Source organism: Rhea pennata, chromosome 1, assembly GCF_028389875.1.
Source record: "Rhea pennata isolate bPtePen1 chromosome 1, bPtePen1.pri, whole genome shotgun sequence".
NCBI lineage: Eukaryota > Metazoa > Chordata > Aves > Rheiformes > Rheidae > Rhea > Rhea pennata.
The window spans coordinates 160,132,825-160,151,509 of record NC_084663.1 but is presented as its reverse complement, the minus strand read 5'-3'; the positions used below and the strand labels follow the sequence as shown (position 1 = coordinate 160,151,509).

The window sequence follows — 18,685 nt, the reverse complement described above, 5'->3', positions numbered from 1 at the left end:
AACAAATAAAGTTTTCTTTATCCACATAGTAACCTTTCCTGGAACTTCCAGGAGTATCATTCATAAGAGAGTAAGCGTACAAAACCAGGCACTAAATCTAGCAGTGTTGTAGTAGTTTGTCTGCATATCTCACAGAATGCTCCTTTATCAACATTCAAAACATGGACATATCTCAGAATTCTTGATCAATTAAAAAAAACATAATAATTACATCAGATTTTTTTCCCGTTGAGAAAGACAATTATTGATCTATGCATTCATATATACCACGCTAGAATTCGAGATGATATGGCTGCAAAGAGCTGCTGTGGATGCCTAATCCATCCACACAGGCCTTCTAGTTCCATTCACTAGCCACAGGAATCTAAGCATTACATCATTACAAAGGCATCTGGGTAAATTACAAACTGATCGCAGCCACAGCTGCCTGAAAAATTCTGTGTTCCACCTCCAGAGAAACTAAAAAAGACAGCACTGCTTAGTACCTCAGTGTACAATAAATGTTCATAGGAAAAAAATTAGAAGAGCAAGAGGGCTACTTTCCAGCAGCTCTTTTTCTGTGGGCCGTATGTACTTGTTCCCTTGTCTCCCTTTTCCCTGAATCCTTGAAAAACCTATTATAGTCATATATTAAGGCCCATTACTTCATTGCACCACAATCTTCAAAGATTTGCAGAACATATAGTTTTTTTGGCTTTGGAGGGTTTTGTTTGTGTGTATATTTTCTTTTAAAAAGTATCAAGCACTCTAGATTCTAGTGTTAGATTGATGATTTTATAAATAACCGCAGCACACTTATTTCCCAGTCATTTTGTGTTAATAATTCCAAAGAAGCAGACAAGACTGTTCCTGGATGTCCTGGGAATCAGGAAAGAACTGTTCCTATGTGATTATTTTTTTTTAATCAACATTTTGTAGCAGTTTTGCAAAATGACTGGTACAATAATATCTGATCTTAATATTGTTCTTTTCCTTCCCAAATCTGAACTTTTGTAAAATCATTTCTTAATTTTAAAATCTAAAAAGATATTGCTCCTGAACTTTCTTCTGAGCAACAAGATGTAGTAGCTGTTTACAAGAGATCTCTACTGCCCTGTGAGAAGGGCAAAATTCTCTTCACAGGAAAGGTGTTCGAAGTGTGAGCCTTGAACTTCTGGTAACTATGTTTCTGGAAAACTACCAGTCTCTCTGATCATCTGTCCTATTTCAGACATGGATAGTTTGGGCCTCCAGATTCATAATGCACTACTTGAATTCATAGTTATATGAGCATCTGATTCCTATTTATTTTTCCAAGATAACACCTTAAAGGTTTCTCCTCAATTGTTGTTTTGTTTTTGTAAAGACTTCCAACAGAACCAAAATAAACAGCTTCAAAACTAGTCTTTCTATATGGCTGTATAGAACACAAGAAAAATATTTTCCATAGATTCTGCCAGTACTATTTTGCTGACTCTATGCAAGTTTTTATTAAGCATATAGCATTTTCCAGCTAATATTAGAATTAAGGGAACTGATAAAAGAATCTTCCTTTAACTTAGCAGTCCAAATATGGCTGCCAGCTGCAGAATAAGCTGCTGCAAAAGCATAATGTTAATCATCTTGTTTGATAAGGAGCTAGATGCTCTACCACTAAAACATTTCCTTCAAGCTATGTCACAAAACACAAACAGAAACAAATTCTGGAATCTACCTCTTCCTAATTCTCTGCATTTCCAAATAATAAACTCTCAGCCTACTGCAAAAGCTCTTTGCAACGATTCCTTCTTCTGGCACTGTGCACTTGGTGCTATTTTTGGTGATTCACATCCTCAAGGTCATCTAGTTCTTCAGTAATGGCCTAATACGTCTGTGTATAAGGGAAGCCTTTAAATTTTGCGTCATCAGCAAGTTTTAACAGCATGCATTGACTTTTCTTGTGCTAAGGTCACTTTCCAATCATCAACAGTCAAGAACAATCCTGCAGAAAATAGCAATATTATCCACTCTGACATCAACTGTCAGTACTCTACTTTATAGCCAGTGCTACACGACTGGCTTATTTTTACAAATCTCTAATTCTTTTTTGAATTAATGTTCCCTATAGTTCAGCAGAAAATGGTACTGAAATCCAAACTAGTCAGATTAAATAAGCACTGCTAACTGTATTCACTCTGACCTAAGACATGGCTTTAACAAAATGATTGCCAATCATTTTCTAATCATTCTGATTTTCTCCATCTCTTTCCAGTTCTTATTTCTAATCTCTGCTCATGAAGGGTTATTCATTGAGTTAGCTTTTTAACCCTTTTCTATCATTTTTTTCCTCTTTGACTTATAGGAATCACAAGCCATCTCCATGTTCAAGTACTCAAGCTTATTAGCACAACTTATTTCATTCACAGATCTCTAATTTCTCAGTCTGCTTTTCTGAAATAGGCAATCATCATTCGAGGTCTCCTTTTGTACACCTTTCCATTTTACCAAATCAGTTTCCAGTTACTCAGCCCAAAACCACTATCAGAAATTCTTTTAAGAAATCCTCACTCTCTATCCAGATCAAGCCCAAAAATACCACCATTTCTAACAGATTCAGAGATTCCTGGTGAATATAAAATGCCACACTGTGAACTGGCTCATGGTTGTTGATATTATAGCTATCTGCTACCATTCTCAAGAGTCAGCATGGAGAGGTTCAAAATACACTCTTCCTCACACACATGCACATAAACCTGGATACACACTCCCACAGGATGCTGCAGATGAACTCCAAACTTCTTAAGGACTGGAGAAAATAATGGAAAAAAATAACTAAAACAAACAAAAAATAAAGTTAATCACTTTTGACTCTGGAAATCCTTAAAGTTTATCACAAGCTGTGGAATATCACAAGTCCCCTATTCTTACACTTTTTTTAAACATCCAGCAATGACCACACCAAAGATAAAACATTAGACGAGACAGGTCTATGATCTAACCTCAGCAGCTGATATGTTTTAAATTATTTGTGTCCAAGGCAGAACTTCAGAGTCCAACTATTCTTCTTTATATTTCATTACTATGTAGTGCTTAATCCTTTGTCTCTAAACACAGTTGTAAACAAATAAACCATATTAAGATGGCTAACCAGAAGCTTAATAATTTACATTATTTATAATAGCAGAGTCAATGCATTTTATCGCACAAAATTAAAGACTCTCAAAATTAGAGAGGAAGTTTATGGCCACTTCAATTAGAGGAATTGTTTTCCTCGTGTCTTCCTTTGCTCCATAACTACAAGTCACCCCACTTCCACATTCTAAACAAGAAACTGAGACTTGTTTCAACAGATGGAAACAAAAGATTAAAAAAAAAAAGAAAAAAGCACAACATTGCTTCTGAGGATACTACTACAGGTCTTTTCACTGTTGAAGCATATGATGATTATCAGGTGTTACATTCAGAAAACAAACATCAACCTCCTACTAAAATGAGCTTCAGACGATAGTAGATAACATTGACTATATCACATATATCCATCAGAAATTACTCATCAAATTTGGACTTTTTCTTAAGTTAAGTGGGTAACTACCACATAAGGGAATGAAACAATTTTTATACTTTACAGAAAGATATATCAACCTTCTTACCCAAACTTTTGTACTACTTGCATCATATAACAAAAGATATACAAATATGTCTGTTTAAAATAGATAGAGGGTACACAAAACATTTGATGACAGCACCAGGAGGAAGTGGTGAGTAATAGCTGTAAGACTCCCTCCTGCAGGGGATGAAGACCCCTATCCACCATCCTGATCTGCTGTCTAAGGCAGTTTGGTGCTTGCCAGGGACTTGGATCCAGAATGTTGTAGAGAAACTGCTGAGGTTTGTCCAGCCCTTGGACATTACCCTGTTACTATTCCATGTAGGCACCAACGATAAAGCCACGGGAGACTTGGAGTCTATCAAGCATGACTGCATGGCTCTGGGGGTGAAAGTCAAGGGCATGTGGGTCCAGCTGATTTTCTCCTCAATCCTACCTGCAGAGGGAGAAGGATTCAAGGAAGACTGGGCCAACAATTGTTTGCATAGCTGGTGTCAACAAAAGGGATCTGATTTTTATGACCATGAGACCATCTTTCAGAATCAAGGACTGCTAGAAGAGACAGGATCCAATGACCACAAGGGGCAAAAGCATCTTTGCCAACACACTGGGCAACCTGGTGAAATTAACTTTAAACTAGGAACAACAGGGAAGGGAAGTGACCCACAATCAAATAAAGAAGTGGTAGACCAAGCTGGTAAGCAAAGGCAGCAGGTTGACGCACACAAGCAAAACCTTATAATCAGTAAAACAGAGCTGAATGAGCCTCAACTCAAGATTATGCACACAAATAAGGAAGCACAAAGAAGAAAGCAAGCTCTACGGAGGAAGCCCTCTTCCCTTTTCTAGGAAATCAGCATGACTGAATTCCCCTCAAGTCCCTGAGCACTAATGCATGCAGGATGGCAAATAAGCAGGAGGAATCAGAGGTCTGCATTCTGTTGCAGGCCTGCAATCCCACTGAGATCACAGAAAGACATGAAGGGATTGCTCACACAACTGAAGTACTGCAATGGATAGCTACAGGCTCTTCATAAAGGACAGCCAAGAAGGCCAGGAGGGGGAGTTGCCCTTTTATTTAAGAGGGCACAGAATGCCCGGAGTTTTGCCTAGGGAGAGATGATGAGACACTTGAGAGCTCATGGGTCAGCATTAACAGGCAGACCAACATGGGCAATGCTGTTAGGGAGTGTCTGCAGACCACATGGTCAAGAAGTAGACAAGGCCTTCTTCAGACAGATGGAAGAAGCCTCATGTGTGCAAGCTGTGGTCCCCCCAGAGGACATGACCCTGATATCTGCAGAGAGACAAAACAGCAGGGCACAAGCAATCCAGAAGATTTCTGGAGTGCAATGATAAGAACCTTCCAACACAAGTGATCAAGAACTAAACAAGGGAACACTTCTAGATGGAACTCCTTCTTATAAAGGAGGAAGAATTGGTTGGAAATGTGAGAGTTAGGTGCAGTCTTGGCTGCAACAACCAGGAAACGGTGGAGTTCAGGATTCTGAGAAGATGGAACACAGCAAATAGAAGGATCACCTTCCCTGACCTGCTGGCAACACTCTGCCTAATGCACCCAAGGAGACCATTGGCCTTCTTGGCCACAAGGGCACATTGCTGGCTCGTAGTCAACTTGTCGTCCACCAGCAATCCCAGGTCCTTTCCTGCAGAGCTGCTCTCCAGAAGGTCAGCCCCCACTGAGTACTGGTGCCTAGGGTTACTTCTCCCTTGGTGCAGGACCCTGCACTTGCCCTTGTTGAACCTCAGGAGGTTCCTCTCCACCCAGCTCTCCAGCCTGTCCAGGGCTCTCTCAATGGCAGCACAGCCCTCTGGTGTATCTGCCATTCCTCCCAGCTTGCTGTCATCAACAAACTTGCTGAGGAGGCACTCTGTCCCCTCATCCAGGTCATTGATGAAGAAGTTGACAGGATGGGATCCAGTACGAAGCCTTGGGGGACTCCACTAGCCACAGGCCTCCAGCTAGACTCTGTGCCACTGATGACGACCCTCTGAGCTCTGCCTTTCAGCCACTTCTCAATCCACCTCACTGTCCACTCGTCTAACCCACACTTCCTGAGCTTCTCTAGGAGGATGTGATGGGAGACAGGTCAAAAGCCTTGCTGAAGTCAAGGTACACAACGTCCACTGCTCTCCCCTCATCTACCCAGCCACTCATGCCATCACAGAAGGCTATCAGGTTGGTTACCATGTTGGTTAAGCACGATTTCCCCTTGGCGAATCCATGCTGGCTACTCCGGATCACCTTCTTATCCTCCTTATGTCTGCAGATGACGTCCAGACTGAACTGTCCCATCACTTTCCCAGGGATGGAGGTGAGGCTGACCGGCCTATAGTTGTCTGGGTCCTCCTTCTTGCCCTTTTTGAAGGCTGGAGTGACATTGGTTTTCTCCCAGTCCTCAGGCACCTCTCCAGTTCTCCAGGACCTTTCAAAGATGATGGAGAGCAGCTTGGCAACAATATCTGCCAGCTCCCTCAGTACCCATGGGTGTATCCCATCTGGGCCCGTGGATCTGTGGACGTCAAGCTTGCCCAGATGATCTCTAATCCTATCCTCCTCAACCAAAGGAGTCTTCCTTTCTCCGACCTTCTCCCTCATGTCCAGGCTTCGGGATTCTTGAGGGCTGACCTCAGCAGTGAAGACTGAGGCAAAGAAGGCATTCAGTAATTCTGCCTTCTCTGTATCCCTCTGTCACCAGGGCCCCCGGCCCATTCAGTAGTGGGCCCACATTTTCCCCACTCTTCTTCTTACTACTGATGTATTTGAACAAGAAGCCCTTCCTGTTGTCCTTAACATCCCTTGCCAGACTCAATTCCAGCTGGGCCTTAGCCTTCCTTGTTGCATCTCTACATACTCTGACTGCATTCTTATAATCCTCAAGAGAGACATAGAGCTACTGGAGAGAGTCCAGCGTACGGCTACAAAGACAGTCAGAGGGCTCTGCCCTATGAGGAACGGCTGCGAGAGCTGGGCCTCTTCAGCCTGGGGAAGAGAAGACTGAGGGGGGATCTTATCAATGTCTAAAAATACCTGAAGGGAGGAGACAAACTCTTTTCAGTTGTCCTGTGTGACAGGACAAGAGGCAAGGGGCAAATAGTGAACCACGCGAAGTTCCGCCTGAACGTGAGGGAGAATTTCTTCCCTGTGAGAGTGACAGAGCACTGGCACAGGTTGCCCAGGGAGGCTGTGGAGTCTCCTTCTCTGGAGATGTTCAAGGCCCACCTGGACACAACCCTGTCTAACATGTTCTAGGTGACCCTGCTTGAGCCCCTGCTCAAGGGGGTTTGGACTAGATGATCTCCAGAGGTCCCTTCCAACCTTACCAATTTTATGATTCTATGATTCTTCTTCTGTTGGAGTTTTGTTAGTAGCTCCTTGCTTATCTATGCAGGTCTCCTGCCCCTTTTGCTGCACTTCTTACTCATAGGGATGCACCGCTCTTGAGCTTGGAGGAAGCGATGTTTGAATACTAGCCAGCTCTCCTGGACCCCCCTTTCCTTCTAGGGCCTTAACCCATGAGACTCCACCAAGTAGGTCTCTGAAGAGCCCAAAGGTTACTCTCCTGAAATCCAGGGTTGCAATCCTGCTTGTTGCCTTACTTCTTTCCTGCAGGATCCTGAACTCCACCATCTCATGGTCACTGCAGCCAAGGCTGCCCCCAACCTTCACATCTCCAACCAGTCCCTCTCTGTTGGTAAGGACAAGGTCCAGCAGGACACCCTTCCTCAGAGGCTCCTCCACCATTTGTGACAAGAAATTATCATCAATGCACTGCAGGAGCCTCCTCAACTGTTTGTGCCTTGCTGTGTAGTCCCTCCAGCAGATGTCAGGGTGGCTGAAGTCCCCCATGAGAACCAGGGCCTGTGATCCTGAGGTTACTTCCAGCTGTCTGCAGAAGGCCTCATCAACTTCCTCTTCCCGGTCACATGGCCCGCAGTAGACTCCCCACAACAGTACCCCCATGTTAGCCTGTCCTTTGCTCTTCACCCATAAGCATTCAACTGCCTCCTCCTCCACCCCTAGGCAGAGCCTGATGCATTCCAGTTGCTCTCTCACATAAGGACCAACTCCACCACCTCGCCCTCCTGGCATGTCTTTCCTAAAAAGCCCATAGCCATCCATGACAGCATTCCAGTCATGTGAGCTATCCCACCATGTCTCCGTGATTGCAATGAGATCATGGCCCTGTGACCGCACACAGATCTCCAGTTCCTCCTGTTTATTCCCCTTGCTGCGTTGATTGGTGTACAGTCCTGAGCAACCTGCTCTAGTTTACTCTGCTTTGCATAGGGCAATGGACCACATGCTCTCCCTGGGCCCATTAATACTTCAACTATTCTGTGATACATTATTCCTACCACACCAAGAATTATTTACATTGCCAAAGATTCAAATGGAATAAAAAAGAGAATAAAATCAACCTAGTGTTACAGTAAGAAAATAGAGACAAAATAAGTTCATAGAAAGGCAAAGAGTTCCTCACAATATTTATTCAGATTACAACCAATGGGAATTTAACTCATGGAATTCTTTTAACTCAAGTAATACTATAGGTTGAAATTGTAAATACGGTTAACTAGAAATACTGTTTTTTAGTGTCAGAACTTTCAGTTTATCTCCTCTTAGTAAGGACTAGTTTAACTGAAACATGTTAGCAATTAGCCTAATCTTACAAACTGATAGGGAGAAAGAGTAGCCCAGAGTAGTTCAGCAATTACTCACAGGAGCAGAACTGATATAACATACTCCATTATTTCTTTCTGAGAGGACTAAGCATTATTTAACATCAGCAAGAATAACACTATTTTATATTTATTTTCAGGCACATAACAAATACAGTACACAAACACACAGATCTCTTTTCAAAACAGGCACTGTGGATGTATATTGTTCCTTTATTTTAAATTAACTTATACAAAGACCAGCCAACAGAAATCTAGCAGACAAGTTATACAAACCGTTTTCTCAAGTACCAAGAGGTATTCAAGCCTCAAAGCCAGTCAAACGTAAACAGCTAGCATGTTTGATGTCACCATTCTTCATACAGCATTCTATTTTAGAAGCAGCACTGTAAATGTTTTCCTATATCATCATTAACAATCTCTCAAAGAAGATTTTTAACCCATTCACCTCAAAAGAGGCAAGTATTAAGCAGCTTTAATTTCTACTTTTACCTCCACAGAGATAGCTGCACAAGCAGTGGCATTAGCAATATATTTTAAATCAGTTAAAATGCACAAAATCAGTTCATTTAGACCTCTCACAGAGCCTGGACTACTGAAGAGAAATAACAAAAACAGAACAAAAACATAAAACATATGCTTAAATGAAAGAGTTTCAAAACATCAGGGACAACTACTTCCAGGAAAGGGAAGCCCAAATTGTTGCTCCCCAGCACCTACATTTCCTGTGAAGTCAGTAACAGTTTTCCTTTCAGAGAGAGATACGCACACACATATATGAATAACTGATAAAATAAACAGTACAACTTCCTGTAGCTGATGCGAAACTGAAATATGAGAGAGGCAGAATGCAGAAGATAAATTGCTCAGTTTTACTCAATTGTATCAAACCCTATCTACATTTTCTAAGAGCTGGCTGTTAACTCAAGAGGACCCAATATATTAAGCCCTTGGATTTATAGTCTGGGATTTTTATACAAACACGAAAAATAAAGAAATGAAGAATATGTAAATGAAAGCAGATCAACTAAAAGGAAATGCTGACAATTAGCAGATTGAATGAAGTGGCTGATTCTTCAAGCAAAATAAGTACTAATGAGTTTTAAATTAAAACAAAACAAAACAAAACAAGACTAAAGCTTTAACATTTGAACCAAAGGGAACTAACTTCCACTTCTATATGTAGATAATAATATAAATCCAGCTTAGCTAGGATAGCCATCTTATACTTACGACAAAGAGCAACAACCAATTTAACGAAGGGTGCCAAGACCAGTGTGAAAGAATTTGTCCGTACTATCAAGGCATAAGACTATGATCCAGTTAATTCACTGGTAATTCATCAAAAATCAAAAAAAGCCAACAGTGATTATTACATACTTTTATTCTTAAAACACACATATTCCACATTCGTCATTTTCTATCTTCGATAGTATTGTTATTCATTTAGGACACACACTACCATAACCAGATTATTCTTTCTGGGAAAGAAACACAACCAGTGGAAAAAATTAACAATAAATTGAGTATCTTAATAAGGAATGATATGGATCTCCAGAACATGTTTCTAAATTCCCAGTGAACTAATATAATTTCTTGGGTCAGAAGTCCCCCACAAAAGCCACAACTTAAAACTATAATATTTTGGATTCAGAAAGCTATCTAATGTACAATGTTACAAGTTTTTTATTATACTAATATACAAATAACACATAGAACAGTGTGATGCTTGTGTAACATAAACATTTAATTATTCTCAGATCTCTTCTTGTTCACTAAGAAGGAATGATTCCATGTATAGATAGTTCCAGTAAACAAAGTAAGAACTAGAATATGAAGGTTATTCCACTAATAAAGACCATCTATTAAATACATCTCTTCAAAAGTAAACTACATTTACCTGATTTTAGACCTAAGCATCCTAAATACGAATTTGGTTTCAAATAATATACCAAAGCTTAAAATACACTTTAAGGAAAAAATAAAATAAAATAAAATAAACAGATTCTGCTGGCAAGGGCCAACTTGGGAATGCCATCATTGCCTTGTACTGATGATGGCACAAAGCTCATTTAGGCATAGAACCCAAATGCATCAGCTTAAGAGAGTTTTCAACTTTGTCAAAATAAAATTGCTACATTCACAGTCAAATTTCTCTGCAAGAGAAAAAATGGAGTATAGAATCTGAAGGCCATCATAAAAATAGTCTTTGCCTACACGGAAAGGGAGAGCATTTTAATGATGAGTTAGGAAATCCTAGAATAACATTGCTCTCATGGAGCATATTTTTTTTTCTTTTTTATGAGAAGAAGAAATAAAAATACTTTATTTATAGAAGTTTTCCTTCCATATCTAAAATTCAGTACATTAAAATGATGCTTCCCAATGTACCATCTCTGTTACTATCAGATCCATACCTATGCATGTAATAATTAACAGATCTCCTAATCAACACACATACACAGATGAACTCAAAGTCCTCAATATTAAGAGTTCAAGTAAAATAGGTTTTGATTATATAGGTACATCCATACCAATGAGCACTTTTATCCACACACAATTACAGTTAATTAAACAGGGCTCCACTCACGTAGGTAGGTATATCAGAACAAAAGTAATCACTGGATCAAATCATTATGGGATACAGTATTTGATATTAGATGCGATGTTGACTTTATTTATCAGTATTTGGTACTTTGCCCCCAAGACAGGCAGCATGAAAAAGGTTTAAATAATATTTAAAATGTAACTAAATTCCTATCTCAGAAACACAGAAAACACCACGATTTGTAAAAGTCACTGCCAAAGGCTTATATACCACTCATAACACAAGCTCCAGTATTCAAATACATGTACTTCATCAGCAGTTCTTTTTGTCTCTCCAGGAACAATGACAACAGTTGATTAAAAGGGGGCTTGCTCAACAATTAAACTGGGACCTTGTCATGACATCTGACTAACCTGTCTGGTTTATAAGGATACCTAAAAGATACACCTGCCACAGGCCGTATCTGCTTGCCTGCTGAGAAAGTCTACCTGATAGGAACACTTTTTTCTTGTTCAGAATCTGTTGACATTATCAGTGAGACAACAGTAAGACAGAACAGTGAATGCTGATATTCTTCATGTGGTAAGTGACAACAAACAACTATCTTGGATGTGACTGATATCAGAGCAGAGATCCCAAACTGGATTTTACACACTCATCCTCCCAAAATAACAGTAACTTTTCTTACCTCATGGGTCACAAGAAAAACGTATATATAAACATATAAAATTAAATATCAGCCTGGAAAGCATGCCTAAAATGGATAGCTCCAGAATCACAGAAGAGCTGAAAGAACCTAACACAGAGATTCAGGAAAAAGAGGATTCACGATTGTCCTTTTTCCAGAAAATGTCCTAATAAATCCTTCAGCTATTCACCAGGTGATAAGGTTAATCCAAAAATGTGACCGACTGAAGCTCAAACTTCACCCCAAAGACAGAGCAGTCTGTGTATTAGTTACCAGCTAGTCTCATCAGAATGGAAAAGATCCTATAAAGGCCACAGAAAAAAAAAAAAAAGAACAAAGAGGCCTCAATATCAAGAAAGCAGAAGCTCTACTGCTGTCATTTTAACTATACAGTCTCTGAATTAATATCACTGAGATTTAATAACATTATCAAAATTGAAGCTTCATCCTGCAACAGTGACTTCCTTGGAAGTTAGGCAAATCACACCACCAAGAAATCCTTCACAGAAGTGCATCTAGAGGAAAACAACTCTAACACATCCACAGATGCTTAATAGAAAGATTTTGGAGGTGTAAGAAAAAAAAGCTCATTATTCACCTATTTCGTAGAAGTTGCTGTAGCTGATTTACCAGTATGAGCAGTTCCAATGTTGGTAACAGTTGACTTCTTCATAGCAATTCCAGACTTCTATTGTATAGTCCTGACATAGCATTTTACCTGCAGAGCCAGAAGATGCCAACTCCATCTTCACAAAGATGAAAACTCTTTTGCTCTTGCACCCAAGGACTAAGCTTGTAATACACCACAGAATCTTGACCATCTCCCCTACCATCCTGGATATTTTAGAACTGATGAGCCATGATCTCAACAGTCTAAGGAACTACCAAACAATTAAGTGATCAAAGTTACTGCGCAGTATTTACTAAACTATAAATAGTGAGCACAAACTTTCAAAAAAAAAAAAAAAGAAGCAGGAAGACGTAATCTACACACATGCTGCAGATGAGATGCGTAAGAAGCAGCAGAGGTTATGTGTCCTTTTTAGTATCTTTGAATGAACCACTCAATAATTGCCAATACCAAAGAAAGAAGAATAACACACAGAGCTCCCACACAAGATAATTACAAGAGTTTCTTTTAAGGAGAATATATTATAAAAAGGAAGACAGTAATATACGTAATACGCAACAACAGAAAAACAGACACACTAGATTAGAACAAAGGTTCACGTAGACCAGTACGTGGTTTTCTACACTGGCCAAAAGAAAACTAGGGAAGACTATAACAACAAGCAAGTAAATAACAGCACTTCCCAAAATATTCTTCCAGGAAGCAGATTTATTTCCCATGAATTCGTCAAATTGCCACTTAAATCTAGTCAAACTATTAATACTTCTTGCAGCAAGATGGTGTGAATTTCAATTCTTTTTTTACATTTTGGATGAAGAACCACTCCTGACATCTGCTAGCTTTATTTGATGCCTCTTAGCTCTTGTGCTGGAAGAGATGAAGAACGAATCAATTGCCACAAAAACATTATTATTGTTACCAAAACCGGAAAGGGAGGAAGAAAAAGAGAAAAAAAAATATCACATACAAGAATTTTTAGTTTAAAGATGATGGAATTTAAAAACTATCTAATTGTGGCACCTTACTGCCTGAACACAACTAACTACCAAAAGGGAAAACCTCCATGTGGCTTTTCTCACTTCTCTGCTATCTAAAGTTGGTATAGCCATTTATCTTTCCTCAAGAGGAATTTTAAGTAGTCTTATTATTATTATTACCACCATAATATTTAGTTCATATTTAAAGCAAGCTAATAAAATCTATTCCACACCACAGGATAAAAATGCCCAACTGCTTTTCTAGTTCTAAAACTTCAGGAAAATAAAAGCACAAACAAATCAAACATGACTTAACGCAAAAATCTGTTAAATTGAGGAAAGGGAAGAAAAAGACATTTACCACTACTAATTTTAGCATTTTATTGTTGAAGATTACATTATGTGGCTGCTGCCACATATCTGACAGCTTGATGTACCACAATACTGTGTTCTGCAGCTTCATTCCTCAAGCTTTCCTCTGCTAACCTGTGTTTCCTGAGCTTTTTGGTCCAATACATCCTTATAAGCTTCAAAATATATTACAGTTCACTAAGTACTCTTACCATAAACTTAGATAATATTTTGTTATTTAGAATAGCTCCATACAGAAGCTATAGAAGCTTACTATGGCCTTGAACTGCAGGCCAGCCCAAAAAAACACTTTTAAAGGTCACACAATTTTTATTTGAGCCAGCCTTACAGAAATCTCATGCATTTCAGACAAACAAGCATTTTTCACAGGTCAGTGGTGAAACAAAAAAGATGAGGACAACACATATTCAGTTTACTAATGGTACACCTTCATGCCACACATTCAAACTCCTTTCTACACATACAAAGCCATTAATACAAAGACAGAACATGCTTTGAGTTCAAATTTATTTACATGGATAAAAATTTAGGTCAAAACCCAACTCTGTTTCAATTCAGGTTTAAACATGCCCATTTCACAGGTGAATCTCAGGTTTTGACAATCTTCCAGCACCATCCTACATTTCCTCCTTTGGCTTACTGTATACCTACTCACTTTTTATGCATTGCCTTTTAAGCACTGATCACGTATTTGTTCAGAAAGAAATACATTAATCTTTCATTCTTCTATTCTGTTTATGCACTACTCTGCCCAGGTCAAAGAGCATAACAAAGCGTTGTCCCAGCATGTGATTTTTTAGGGGGTCAAGAAGTTACTCTTGTTTACACTAGGATACTGATTGCCCTCTTACGTAAACACACCAAAAAAACATCACAGAAAGTTGTATAACTTGTCATTGACATTGCTTACAGCTTTTATTGCAAAATCCAGTAGGTGGTGAGGAGGGATCACAGTAGAGAAAGCAAAGACATTCCTGTGATTTATGCAATTTAAGTATATTCCAGAGAAATGAATTCTATTCCTCTCTTTGCTACATAATGAAAAGTCACAAACCATAAACTTTGCTTTATTTAAGTAGATGTGACAAATTATATGTACCTTACTGTACATAGTTTGAGCACTTATCTGCAAATAAAGTTAATCATGTACTGAAAACCAAACACTATAAAATTGCTATATACTCTAGCAGAGTGGGAACAGATCTAGATATTTTGAATAGGGCAAGAAAATTAACAAGTAGTTTTCACATTACTGACCTTAAACTTTTACACATCTACCTATCTGCAGGTTTTGTTGCTTTTATATAGTTGTTAATGTTCATAAACACTCAATAACTCATTCATAATAATACAGTAAAAATTCATGAGAAAAATACTATACTGAATAAAAATATTTTAAATAAACCCCTAAATTATATGGGCTAACCCCCCCAAAATCATGGAATATCTATCCACTTAGAACAGCTAACAGTATTACAAATTAAATAATAAATAATAAGCCAAGAAAATGCAGTCTTTTGAGAGATCATGCAATCACATATATAGACACTGCACGCAAACTTTACTCTATTCCCCAACATCATCAAATCCAAACTTTTAATACAAAAATATTACAGGTTCTGTTTGTCAAAAAAAAAAAAAAGTGCTATTGGTTCCAAAATACTCCTAAGTCTAAAAACAATGCAACATTAATCTAGCCCTACCCATAGCAACAAATTGTTACTTCCCTTTCTTTGGAGATCAGCAAACTTCTTGCATTTGGAAGGTGAACTTGAACACCCAACACAGTGACACTTAGAAGTTCAGAGTGAGGGCCAACATACTCACATGGCATCCAGTACTACACGCCTGAGCATTGGCATAACCATTTAACATGTTACTTTAGTTTCTCAGGAAACACATTTTCCTCATTGCTTCTATGATTCAAACTTTAGAACATTTAAATCGTTTATTTTCCATTTAATTTCCTCTTTTAAAAATGACTACATATTTCAAATAATACATAAAGGGTGATTTTGAGGATGTTTGCAGATGAATAGCTTTGCAGTGTACACAGAAGCTGAGAACTCTCCAGGGTAGAAGGAAAAGTAAAGAGTACAAAGAATTTGAAGAGGAAAAAGATATTATGCAAGTGGCAATATACATCACTTCAAACTGACTCTTAACTATTGCTTGTCCATTTTCCCCTCAATTTGTGGGAAATACAGTAATTGTTTTAAATGACATACAAACGTAACATTTTAAATTCAAATCCTTGGGCTATGCAAGGATAGAAGATCCATGAATTAGGATTTTATTCATTGGAAAATGATCCAAAGTAAATCAGTATTTAAACCAAATGAAGTACAAAAACTTCTCACCCAGAAGATAATTTGAGAAAAACTCTATGCCCCATTCACAAGTTTCTTTGGGGTACTGTGTGGGGGGGGGAGTATGTGAGCACAAGGAGGTGTCAAATAGTAAGGAAAACATTACAATATCATGCAAATACCAACGACCTTAAGGTTCTTCTGGCAGTAGTTTGTTATTGTATTTGAATTAAAAAAAAAAAAAAAAGGGGGGGGGGAAGAAAAGCCAGTGTAGTCACCAGAAAACCATCCAACCAGAAAACTAGTTATCAAAAAGATACGGTTACAACACAAAACCAGTACATCCCATTGTATAACAGCTACAGCTAACCAACTCCTACAGCTAAGCACAGAAGCCGAATATAATCTCCTGACAACGACCTCAGACAGCACCCCCACAAGCCAGTGCCACGGAGATGGGCACTGCAGCATGCGCTGAAGGTCAACATTTTCGGGCCCTGTTTTTACGTACGGAGAGCATGTTTTTTCTAGCCACGTCAAAAATAATGGGGCTGAAGACCGTCCATACAGACAAGTTTCGTTTTTATGAATTAAAACACTGAGGCAGAACTACTGGATGGAGTGGGGGGAATAAGTACGCCTCTCCTCCGCACACTTCCATCAAAAACAGCGGCTATTAAGGAATGAGAAAGGGAGGGATTCACCGAGCAGAGACCTCGCTACGCGAAGTGCTGACAGCACATTTTGTTTCCAGGGGTTACGAGATCCGGCTCCTCCCCTCCCCCCCCACAGCCCGAGTCAGAGTGAAGAGGCAGTTTTCCCCCTCGCCCCGTCCCCCCAGCCCGAGGGCAGCCCCGCACCGCGCCCGCCCGCCCGCCCTTCACGCCGCTCCTCTCCCCCCTTCCCCCCGCCGGCTCCCGGCGGACGATGCGGGGATGGAGCCCGGGCTCCCTTCCCCCAGCCTCGCCGCGGGAGCGTGTCCGTGCCTGCCCTTGGGGCGGGCGGAGGGGGGCCCCCCTCGCTCCCCGCAGCCGCGCCGGGCAGAGCTGGGCGACGGCGGTCCGTCCTCACCTGCATCCCCGGCAGGCCCGTCTGCACGGGGGAGTGAGCCATGGCGGCGACGGAGGGTGGGGGGACTCGGGTCTGCTCAGGCGGCTCCAAGGGACGGCGCTGAGCTCATCACACACACACACACTCCTCCTCCTCCTCCTCCTCCTCCTCTTTCTTCTTCTCTCCCTTCCTCCCCCGTGCGAGCGGCGCCTGTGCGCGGGCGGTGGGAAAGGGGCCGTCCCAAGCCCGGGCTCTTCTGGCTCCGTCACGGATGCAACGGCTGCCTCCTCATCCCTCCTCCTCCTCCTCCTCCTCCTCTTCCTCCTCCCCCACCCCCCGCGCGCGCAGAGCGGCCGTTACTGGTCCGGTCGCGCGGAGCCCCGCCGCGACACGATGACACACCGCGGGGGCTGGGGGGGGGAGACGCCAGCGCGCGCGCCCCCGCCCGCCCCCCCACCCCCCACGCGGCTACCTGCACGCGCCGCTCCGCGCCGCGCGCCCCCAACGGAACCAACGGAACTAACGGCCGCGAGGGGAGGGAGCGCCCCGAGGCCTGGCGGGCATAAGCGGGGCGTCACGAGCCGCCGTCCCGTCAGCGCCTACGCCGCTCCCTGCCCTCCTCCGGGAACACGAGCCGCAGGCCCTCCCCCGGAGCTCGCGTTGCATCATCTGCGGGGCTGAAAGCGCCGGCTGCCGCGGGCAGGGCAGCGCCGCGCCGCGCCGCGCCGGCCCGCTTCGTGCCGTAGCGCCGTACCTGTGCCGCGGCCGTTTGGGTTTGCGGGGTTTGGGGTTGTTATTTCCCCCCCCCCCCACACCTTTTCGGTAGAGATCACACACACAACCCGAAGACCTGCTTCTCCTTTCCCACAGTCTAAATCGAGAGCAACTTCCTGGCTGTCAGTGAAACAGAACAGGTGAAACGAGATGAGTGTCAAGCTCACAGGCTGCACGCTTAAAATAAAGAAACCGGAGTGAGATGATAGATCAAGATGGCAGAAACCCTAGACATTTTCTGGTATGTCCTTTTCCTGCCTCCCCTTCACTTAGACACTTTAAGAAAGGTCACAGTAATGTTATAGCCCTACTGAGGTATATGGTTTCAGGAAGCACTTGACTTCCTGTCAGAAGTTGCAAAAGCACTAAACCAAAATGATAGTCATGATGTTGTTACAAGACTTCTTAAATGGGAAGAAAGAAGGCCAGCAGTCCAGGTCTCCCCACTCCTTAGAAATCCTAGACCCATTTTAAACCCTTAAGGCTGCATAACATTTTGTTTCCCATGTTTGGCCAATTTATACTGCAGTTCAAGAGTTACATCATACATTTTGCAATACATTAGTTATGCCATAAGAGTCTCTCCTTTTTATTTCACAAATGAATAGGTAGTTTCTTGAGCAGTGATATTAATAAAGGCTAGCTTTCAGTGGGTTTGAGAAGCGTGGGAGAGGGGTGAGCTACCACTATAGCATAAATTACCATTCACTAGGTAACCCGCTAGAGTTTATACAACGGAGTGTATACAAATCTCTTAACTGCAGGAGAGCTTTGAACTATAATGTGGTCTCTTTGACACTGGGTTAGACACAAGCACTCACACTGAAGTTTTTCCTGTAGTTATGGTATTTTTTTATTGGCTAATATGGACTGAGTTAATGCTGCACACTCCTGAAACTCGCAGAAACTTAACTGTCTTCCAGATTTCTACCCCTCAGTGAAATGTGAGCAAACTGAGCCAACAGCCTCTTAGAGGCATATATAGGCGCATGCGTGTGTGCGTGTGCACACACACACACCCCCCCCCTATAAATCTTGTTTCCCTTAGAAATTAGACTAAACATATC

General features: G+C 41.3%; 1 protein-coding gene across 2 annotated transcripts in view; it reads right to left on the bottom strand.

Annotated features, from left to right (window-relative positions):
* The window catches only part of STK24 (serine/threonine kinase 24), a 67,769-nt gene extending 50,644 nt beyond the window's left edge, over positions 1 to 17,125 (bottom strand). For both annotated transcript variants that reach the window (XM_062566825.1, XM_062566826.1), the window contains exon 1: positions 16,866 to 17,125. In XM_062566825.1, the coding sequence (XP_062422809.1) occupies positions 16,866 to 16,907 (42 nt within the window). In that variant the 5' untranslated portion in view covers positions 16,908 to 17,125. The remainder of the gene's footprint in view (positions 1 to 16,865) is intronic.
* Between the last annotated feature and the right edge of the window lie 1,560 nt (positions 17,126 to 18,685).